The 10,916-nt window shown below is 35.0% G+C and overlaps 1 protein-coding gene across 1 annotated transcript; it reads right to left on the minus strand.

Annotated features, from left to right (window-relative positions):
• Window positions 1-4,491: 4,491 nt before the first annotated feature.
• LOC143233066 (partner of bursicon-like) lies at window positions 4,492-10,628 on the minus strand. The gene is made up of 3 exons (XM_076468946.1): window positions 10,506-10,628; window positions 8,457-8,710; window positions 4,492-4,733 (listed from the first exon to the last, which is right to left on the minus strand). The coding sequence occupies exons 2-3, from the start codon at window positions 8,703-8,705 to the stop codon at window positions 4,575-4,577; spliced, it is 408 nt and encodes a 135-aa protein (XP_076325061.1). The 5' UTR covers window positions 8,706-8,710; window positions 10,506-10,628; the 3' UTR covers window positions 4,492-4,574.
• Between the last annotated feature and the right edge of the window lie 288 nt (window positions 10,629-10,916).

Raw genomic sequence — 10,916 nt, forward strand, 5'->3', positions numbered from 1 at the left:
TTGAACGATTTCACGGTATTTACTTCGCAGTATGAGCAATGAACTACTTCCCATCTGTAAAATCTGTTGTAATGTTTGCTACACAAAACAGAATTAAATTCAGTTAATGCTATAATAAATTGTATGAATCTTTTTGTGAAGGTTCATTAAAAGCAAAGTTATCTCCACGCTTTCATGAAATATACATAAACACTTGTTCTAGGAGTATATTTATGATAGAAATTTTAAAACTTCCGTAACCATGTAACGATGAATGAATTATATTTATTTCGAAGGAAATTTAACTTCAGTTCTTTTGAATCGCCTAAACATGCGCCATGATGTTAAGAGAAGATTTTCTTGTTTAATATTTTTTGATAAAAACATTCCAACTTGTATAAGAGCATCTGAAAAAGCCCCCCTAGTGATTCAGCGGTATGTCTGCGGACTTATAACGCTAAAATCTGGGTTTTGATACCCGTGGTGGGCAGAGAAGAGATAGCCTATTGTGTGGCTTTGTGCTTAATTCAAAACAACAGCATCTGAAAAACTTCAGCTTCTCTCGGGCAACTGAAAATAAATTTTAGACCCAGAAGTTTCAATTTTTCAAACTGAAGTTTTTCAGTAGTTTAAAGTAAGCGGGTTCCTGATTAAATATGTTAGAGATATAGTTTTGTCGCTACTTCACTATCCATTATTTATATAAAAAATATGTTTTATTTCGCACAAAATAATTTTTATGATCACTACATTTGGCAAAACTATGTTTTGCGTAAAAACGCCTGAATGTTATCTCTCAGTCATAATGTGAGTATCCTTATATCTGTGTAATTGCTCATGTTATGTTCGAGCTCAACATCCTTTAAACCAGGGGTTCCCAACCTTTTTATACCTGCGGAGCTTCGCATCAGAAAGGAAAAACTTTTCAGAGCCTTAATAACAAAAATACACTACTATAAATAGAAACGACCGGCCACTAGCAACAGATAAAGTTTATTTCAAGCTTTTACAATATAAATGTATTAAAAATATCAATATTTAAAGAAACATTTTTACTTCTAATTACTTGTTCAAAACATTCTTTTTTGCAAAATTTATATCAGTAAAAGTACATTGCACTTAACGTATTTATTAGTGGCTTGGGTAAGCTTGCTTTTGTTTACAAAGTAGTTCAATATTTGGAGTTATGGTTATTACCCGTAAGCGCAAATCATCTTCAATATTTAGCCTGTTTTTAAATTTGGTCTTTGTAGCTGTATACACTGAAAATGTTTGCTCACAAAGATGTATTGTTGGAAAATTCGTCAGAATTTGTTACTGTTACTTATTTCAGGGTATTCCATGGACATTTAATCCAAAATTGTGCAATTTCTTTCCCCTGAAATTTTGTTTTTAAGAGTGTAATCAGTTGAAATTTTTATAAGCTATTCTTTCTTTTTCAAAGGCAAATCGTTGGTATTTGCAGAGTCAACAAAGGGTTTTGAATCCACAGCGATGTTTCTAAACGAAGAGGAAAATACTCCCCAGTAGTTGTACACAAATCAAATATGTGCTGCAAAACTGAAACTTTTGCATCTTCACTTAAAAAAAATTTCATTAATAAGTAAAAAACAACAACTGAGGATTTCGAAGCAATCAAGTTCTTCCATAAGTATACATTCAACCCAAAGTTTTATCTAACGTTGAAGTGTTTCCATTTAACTCTGAGCTTTGAAATACGTTACCCTAGTACCCTGCATTGTAGCATTCACTACATTTAGATAGCCAAATACGTCCAAAAGGTAAGAGATCTTCTGTATCCAGCATTTGTCCCTTAATTTGTATGGAAGTTCAAAATAGTATTCAGATTTAAAAAACAAACAAACCTATCTCCTTACGCAGTCCCCGAGAAAGTCATCGGACTTCTGTATGAAACAACAAATTTTTATGCAAACTTCCCATATCCTTGGATACACAGAGTAAACTGAAGATCTTCGCATTGAGTGGTCGTGATTTCATAAAATTAACTATTTTTATGACATCACCTAATACCTCTTTTAATTCTTTAGGCATTCGTTTCATTACAATTGCATGACGATGAAGACAGCAGTGGATACTCTCGATGTCCGGGTTTTTCTTTTTTATGCTTGCCACTGCATCTGAAAATTTTCCAATCATAGCTGCAGCTCTATCAGTGCAAATACTTAAGCAAAGCTACCACTGGATCTCATGTTCTTCCATAAATAAATCGATCAGTTTAAATATTTCTTAGCCTGTTGTTTTAGCAGGCAAAGTTTTGCAAATTAGCATGTCTTTTTCCAAAATTAGCTTCGTGAATATAGCGAACAAACACAAGCAACATCGCATAATCTGCGACATGTGTTGATTTATCCGTCTGAAGCGAAAAAGTTGGACTCGTTTTTACTTGCCTTATTAACTCTGTTAAGCAAGTTGCTGACAGATCCTTGATTCTTCGAGAAACCGAGTTGTCAGAAAGGGGCAAAGAGTTAATGTTTTAAAGAAATTTATCATCAGTCGTGTACTCTACCAAATTTGTCGCGCAAGGTTTTATCAAATTTTCTGCAATTGTATTAGCTTCACCTGCTTTTGCAATACGGTAACTAACATGATATGAAGTAATAAGAGCATCTTTGTTGTCCTGATGGACAAACGAACGAAATGTAGCTTTACTTATATTTAATTTAAAATACTCGGAAGTTGGATTTTTAAATTAGGAGTGTTTGGTTTCTAGATGCCGTCTTAACTTTGCTGGATACAAACTACTGTTGCTCAACACTGTTCCACATTCAACACACAACCCACTAGGCCCATCTTCATTACTTGTCCATGTAAAACCGTATTAGATAAAACTTTCATCATACTTTTTTCTTTCTTGCATCATCCTGTGTTGAAGTGTTTGCACATGACGATAACAATGATGAATTTGTATTAAGCCCAGGACGACTTTTACTCGCATCATATTTATTACTGATATTCAGCCACGTATCCATTATAAAGGTGACAACTAATTATTAATTTGTCTAAAAACGTATTCTTGTATCTTTGGCACTTCAAAAGTATTTTCACGAACACAAAATAGTTTCTTAATGAAAACTTGTTCAAGCACTTGAATTTTATCATCAAACAATGGCATGCTGACCTGAGATCAGTGTTTGCCGGAACGAAGTCAGAAATAAAGATTTGTGTAAAATAGACTAGGCTGCTAGAATAATATATTCTTCTAAAGGAAAAGGGTAACCAATTATGTTACAATTGTTTTTAAATATCATTATACTTCATATAAATATGCTTTGAAACTGAAACAATTGAAGTTGCATCTAATTACATCACAATGTTTCAAACTTGGACACGTTTCAGCTATAATGTTTCATTTTGTTTGCGCGGTATCCGACAGATGTCGATATCGTTGTGTTTCCTTCGAAAATTTGAAATATCCCGCGACGCTCTGAAGCACCGCGACACCGAGTTGTTATGCGAACTAGATGATATTGCATATATGATGAAGAGAGACCTAAACACCTCTCTCCCCGTTAAATTTGTACATCAGATCATTAAGATAAAATTATTTAAAATAATAATAATAGTACTAATTAAATAGAACAAAAATAAAACAGGCCACCTACGTTCTAAACTTATTAAAAAAAAAAAAAAAATATATGAAAAAACAATATACATGGACATTGTCCTGAAAAGGACCAGACTAAAGTTGTCATATTATCCCAGCCATTCAGTATCTACTCGTAATATATTAATCAGGCCACTCCAACAAAGTTATGGAAAGAGGAAGAGGTTTAGTGTACCTGACCCTCCTGGGTATACAAATATATATATACCAAAACACCAGAGAGAGAGAGGCACCGCAGTGCAGAGTTTGGGAACCACCGGTCTAGTATTTGGGTGGCAGCTTGATTAATACGTTCGATTAATGAAAGTTGCTAGCGTATTATTTGAAGTAGTGATTAATACGGTCAATCAGTGAAAGGCTTAGGTTTATTTTGAATTTCGCGCAAAGCTACACGAGGACTATCTGCGCTAGCCGTCCCTATTTTAGCAGAGTAAGAGTAGAGAGAAGGCAACTAGTCATCACCACCCACAGCTAACTCTTGGGTTATTCTTTTACCAACAAATAGTGAAATTGACCGTCACATTATAACGCCCACACCGCTGAAAGGGCGAGCATGTTTGGTGTGACGGGGATTCAAACCCGCAACCCTCGGATTACGAATCGAGTGTCTTAACCACCTGGTCATATGGAGCCATCAATGAAAGTATCTACTATCTTATTCGATAAGATTAGTATGATCAACCAATAAGAGTGTCTAGTGTGTTATATGATACAGCGATTAGTAGGCCAACCAATGAAAGAGTGTGGTATATTATATGAAGGCTTTACTTTGATAATGTTAACCAGTGCAAGCATATAGCGCATAACTGAGGCAACCAATAAGCTTTGCAGTGTATTGTTTAAAAATAGTAATTATCAGCGTGGATGAAATAAAACAATGCAGAACAGACGAGGAAGAATATTTTATTACTTCAGATTTGTAGGTTAACATATTTCGTGTGTTTTTTGTCCTGAGTTAGTTCCAGTTTATTCACATTCCACACTTGTAACAACTGCAAGACCTAGGTTCCTGGAGGCGTATAGTCATAACAGCGGTCTTCCCAAACAAGCGCTGTCCGTCTGTATCATAACATTCTTTAAGCTGGACGTCTTTTTGGACCATGGCGGCTTCCTTACAACACTGGCATTCCTAGATAATTTAAGTTAGAATACAGTAAAGCACTCTGCGTGATTTCCTTACTTAATTGGTTTTATACAGAAAAAACAACAACAAGAGAAAAGTACCTACTTCCCACATGCCAGTATAATTATTCTATACGATACATTGTTCACATTGCTACCAGTGCAATACACTATTTCTGATAGACGAATATAATGTGTTCAGTATAATAGTAGACTTAAGAAATAAAGTTTAAATTTGAAGGTTATTATTTAGAATAATAGAATAAGTCAATATCTTTTAACGCTGCCGTTTCACTAGTTGTTGTTTTTTTTATTATTTCGCGTAAAGCTGCACTAGGCTATCTGCGCTAGCCGTCCCTAATTTAGCAGTGTAAGACTAAAGGGAAGGCAGTAGTCATCACCACCCACCGTAAACTATTAGGTTACTCTTTTACCAACGAATAGTGGGATTGATCGTCACATTATAACGCCCTCACAGCTGAAAGGATGAGCATGTTTGATGCAACGCGGAGTCGAACCCGGGACGCTCGGATTACGAGTCGAGTACCTTAACCACCTGGTTATACCGTGCCTGTTCACTAGTATTTTTGTGTCAGTAAATCCTGATTTCTTAATGTCAATAAAATTACGAAAAGATGCACAGTTATCAGTGGTGACATCACACTGTAACAATACATGATGTGTTGTACTTAATACATTTTCCGATGTTTAATATCACAGAGCTACACAATGATGTAGTTCTTACATGTCTAGAATTCTTCATCGTTTCAAGGTTTTATTTTCCATAATTCCTACACTGTGTAAGACTCATAAGATTCTGGAAAGTTCATTAATGATTTAATAAAAGCACATGAATATATTAGTCATGGTATGTTCCAAGTTAGATCCTATGTTCATCTCTGGTGGGTGCCAAATTAGATCATCGACTGGCCATTAGTGGGTGTCAAGTTATATCTTATGTTAACCTTTGGTAGGCGTTAAGTTAGGTCCTATGTTTACTTCTGATGGGTGCTAAGTTAAAACTTACGTTAACCTCTAGTAGGTGTCAAATTATATTGTACGTTAACTCTGGTAGGTGTCAAGCTAGAACCTATATTAATCTTTGATTGGTGTCATGATGGGTCCTATGTATACCTCTAGTGGGTACCAAGTTATAACATATATTAATCTGTGATTAATGCCAAATTATATCTCTCATTATCTCTGGTGGGTGTCAAGCTATATCGTATTTTAATAACTGACCGGTACCAGTTAGATCATACATTAACCTCACCAACGAGATCACAGTATTTCCATTTCATTAAAATGTGACTGATTAACGTATGGATGAGGTTTTACTTTTTAAATAAAAGAAACAAAATAGCCAAGTATTACAGATACGGCATGGACAGGTGGGTAGGGCGTTCGACTCGTAATTCGCGGGCTCGAATCCTCGTCACACCAAACATGCTCGCCCTTTCAGCCGTGAAGGTGTTATGTGACGGTCAATCCCTCTATTCTTTGGTAAAAGAGTAGCCCAAAATTTGGCGGTGGGTGGTGGTGATTAGTTGCCTTCCCTCTAGTCTTACACATCTAAATTAGGGACGGCTAGCGCAAATAGCCCTCGTGTAGGTTTGAGCGAAATTCAATTCAAACCAAACCAGATACTGTACAATTTAAAAAGCGTAATTATAAATTCTGGAATAATAATATTTTATCAGTTTAAATGTATAAAAATAAATGCACAAATATTAACGTTAGACTTAAAATCATTGTGCTACAATTAATATAAATGGATTACATAAAGAAACTGGTCGGTAGGATGTATAACCTTCATCAAAATGTTGGCCAGATATTTATTTTGTAACTTTCGTAAACATTGATAGACTTAGGGATAAGTTTAACCTTAAATATTACTATTGTTATAATTTCCAGTTACCACAACGATCTTATTTCATACCCCACAGAAGGTATTTTCGAATTAACGTATTCCACCCAGACTTTATCCTATTAAAGTCATAAATAGTATTAGAAAGTGTGTTTTGAGTTTTCGCGCAAAGCTACACTAGGGCTATCTGCGCTAACCGTCCCTAATTTAGCAGTGTAAGACTAGAGGGAAGGCAGCTAGTCATCACCACCCACCGCTAACTTTTGAGCTACTCTTTACCAATGAATAGTGGGATTGACCGTCACATTGTTATGCCCCCACGGCTGGGAGGGCGAACATGTTTGGTGTGACGGGGATTCGAACCCGCGAATTACGAATCGAGCGCTCTAACTACTTAGAAAGACTGCAGCAGTACGTGTGGAATGAACGTCAAATGAAATTCTCTGTTTATATATTTGTACGATTGAGCTCAGAAACTATTCTATCTTGTAACATATTGACACCACTGTTGTGAATATGTTGGGTTATAATGTAAGCAAAGTAATAAAGAAGACTTTGCTAGGAACTTTAAAATGTGAATAATGCAGTGTCGAGTCACTTAGAAATAAAAACACCAAGATAAACATGTTTATTACTTTCATACTTTTTAATATAGACAATGCGACGTTTTGACCAACATATATACATACAACATAATGATAGAAACGTCACGAATTTTACGACAGCAGCGCTTTTGTTGTAAACTCGCGGGTTCGAATCCCTGTCGCACCAAACATGCTCGCCCTTTCAGCCGTGGGGACGTTATAATGTTACGATCAATTTCACTATTCGTTGGTAAAAGAGTAGTCCAAGAATTAGCGGCGGGTGGTGATAACTAGCTGCCTTCCCTCTAGCCTTACACTGCTAAATGAGGGACGGCTAGCGCAGATAGCCCTTGTGTAGCTTTGCGCGAAATTCAAAAACAAACAAACATACATTCTGTAAACTGTGATGACATAAGAAATGTTGGTGAGAATTGATACATGCTTAAATAAAAGGCCCCCGCTAGTACAGCGGTATATCTAGGGATTTACAACGCTAAAATCATGGGTTCGATTCCTCTCGGTGGTCTTAGCAGATAGCCCTATGTGGCTTTGCTGTAAGAAAACATACACACACACACACACACACACACGCTTAAATTTTTTAAAAAAATAACCATAGTATCTGGCATTTTCCACATGAAGAGCACCATCTGCGCACTCGGTCTAACTAGTGATGTAGAATTCAGACATAGCAGTTGCTATTAGTGAACTTTTTACCAGAGAAAAGGCAATGATTTAGTAGCATTAGCCAACACAAGGTCTTGAAGTCCCAGAACAAAATAAGAGAGAATTCTCAATAGCTGCGGCACTTGAAATTCTTTTAGGCAGGATTAGAGTAAATTAATTTATAAGACTTTAAGCGTGGTCAAATACATCAGTCGAAAGGATTGACCTCCTTAGTCTAAAATTATAGTTAGATCTCAAATTGGTCAAGAAATAACGAAGCTAAGGGCTAAATATTTGTAATTGAAAAAAATAAAAGGAGAATGAAAGAGAGATGCTTTTCTAGGAGCTACTACGTCGCTGCTAAATAAAACAAAAACGGATACCCATACGTAAAAGTGCGAAACGTGTTCAAGGGTATCGAGGTGCAAACTTTAGACTTTTTTTTATTGACAATTTAGTACATTAACCAACAGGTAAGGTAGTGATAAACGGAATTTACAATCAAATAACACTGTTTTTCATCCTCTGGTCAACGTCCTTAATGTTTTTATAATAGCAGAAACATTGAAGTTATACTGATACAATTTATAGTTAAAGAAAGAAAGAAACTTGCCTTTAGAAAACCGCTTGGAGTTAGTACACTAGGCTTGACCCGTGACTCACATGTGCCTTCACATTTGGACGTCACAACTGTTCCTTCGCATGTGCGTAGCACGTTTCCCATAGCATCCAAATCTTCCTTTGTCACGTGAATGTGAGATGGAAGAGTAGTGCAGGTTATTTCAAACATATCAATTCCTGTTTTTGCTAGATGGAGTGTTGTGAAGAGTACAGAAAGCAACATCAACACGTTCAAGGCCATCTTGTCTAGAATGACAGAGAAAGCCAAACTTTGTGCAACTAAAGAAAGACTGCAGTATCACGATAAGCAAATATATGGAAAAATTATAACAGTAGACATGCTTTTCAGCTTGTGAACGGAGTTTTATTTCAGTTTTTACTACCAAGTTTTCTTGGTTTTATGGCAACGTTTCGGACTCCATTTTGAGTCCTTCATCAAATATCGCTTGAACCAGGAAAAACTACGGAACGAGTCCGTACAAAATTTTGTCCATAAGTTGAACACACTGTCCAAATCAATTTAAATACTGTTTCTGATATATATATTCTCAGATTCAGAGTTCTAAGTCCAGCATTTACTTACCTTGGTCAAATTTCATTATCTTTTCAAAACTACCGATGCTACAAATCATAAAATCGAAAATTGAAAAGAAAATTACATTATTTCTCATTGATATTAATATAATATCAGATACATTGAATTATAAAAATAATACTCGAAATACTTATAAAAGTGATCACCATATAATTCTCACAATGTCAGTGAAAGTAAATTTTGTTTCCACCTCTAAATTTTAAATGTTAGAAGTAAAGTAGTATTGACTAGGCATAAAGAAACTGTAAAATAAACACACTACAGTGGTCTTCTAAAATGTAAAGTCACGATAATCTATTTATCAAATTTTCAACTAAGTGAGTAAGATGAGAGCGCAGCTTTCAACGATAAACAAATGCAATGCACGGTACGGCTGACATAGCTATTAGTTTAGAAATACAAACTATCGCTGACATATTTATTAGTTTAGAAATACAGGGTAAGACAGAGTTGTTAGGTTAGAAATACAAGTTAAAGTTGACAGAGTTGTTAGTTTAGAAATAAAAGGTATGATTGACGTAACTATTAGTTTAGAAATACAGGGTAAAATTGATATAGTTGTTAGTTTAGAAATACAGGGTAAAATTGATATAGTTGTTAGTTTAGAAATACAGGGTAAAATTGATATAGTTGTTAGTTTAGAAATACAGGGTAAAATTGATATAGTTGTTAGTTTAGAAATACAGGGTAAAGTTGACATAGTTGTTAGTTTAGAAATACAGGGTAAAGTTGACATAGTTGTTAGTTTAGAAATACAGGGTAAAGTTGACATAGTTGTTAGTTTAGAAATACAGGGTAAAGTTGACATAGTTGTTAGTTTAGAAATACAGGGTAAAGTTGACATAGTTGTTAGTTTAGAAATACAGGGTAAAGTTGACATAGTTGTTAGTTTAGAAATACAAACTATTGCTGACATACTTATTAGTTTAGAAATACAGGGTAAGACATAGTTGTTAGGTTAGAAATAAAAGGTATGGTTGACATAGCTATAAGTTTAGGAATACAAAGTATGGTTGACATAGTTTAGAAATACAAGGTATGAAAGACATAACTATTAGTTTAGAAATACAAGATATGGTTGACATAGCTATAAGTTTAGGAATACAAAGTATGGTTGACATAGTTTAGAAATACAAGGTATGAAAGACATAACTATTAGTTTAGAAATACAAGATATGGTTGACATAGCTATAAGTTTAGGAATACAAAGTATGGTTGACATAGTTAATTTTAGACAATCGATTTTTGGTGCCAGTATAAACACAATTTTCAATACAAATACAGGCATTAAAACAGTAAAGAACGTAGTCCAAAACTAGAAACTTTCTTCTTAAAATCAAGCCTATCTCATAAAACTTCGAACCTACAAAAAAATCTAATTATATATAAATTATTTTTTTAAATATAAATCTAGTTTAAAACACAAATTTCGGAAGGGGTATCTACCGTCTCTTGCAGCAAAACTTCTGGTCCCGTTAGGTTCTTTATCACCTCATGTCCAGTGTAGACTGTCCTTTAACTTATCCTTTTCTGGAAATCCACCAATCAGAGAACAATAACAGACTCGGCAGGCATGATTATCTACCAGCAGGGTAGGTGATGTTTACTAAAAGCCTACCCATGGCGTGGTCGCTCCTAGTGGAAGCGAGTAATATATACTGACAGAAAACATTCAACTAAACACCAAATTAAAACTTCTCGAATTATTATATAACCTTTGTGAACCCGACGATGACCGAAGAAGGTCAAAACGTTGTTCGCTCTTCTACGTAAAATATTTTCTCAACCCAAACGAGCCGTTTTTGCATATAAATTTCTCAACAAGTGGGTTTTCTCGACATCACTGATTCTCGAATT

This window comes from Tachypleus tridentatus, chromosome 12 (assembly GCF_004210375.1).
Source record: "Tachypleus tridentatus isolate NWPU-2018 chromosome 12, ASM421037v1, whole genome shotgun sequence".
Taxonomy (NCBI): domain Eukaryota; kingdom Metazoa; phylum Arthropoda; class Merostomata; order Xiphosura; family Limulidae; genus Tachypleus; species Tachypleus tridentatus.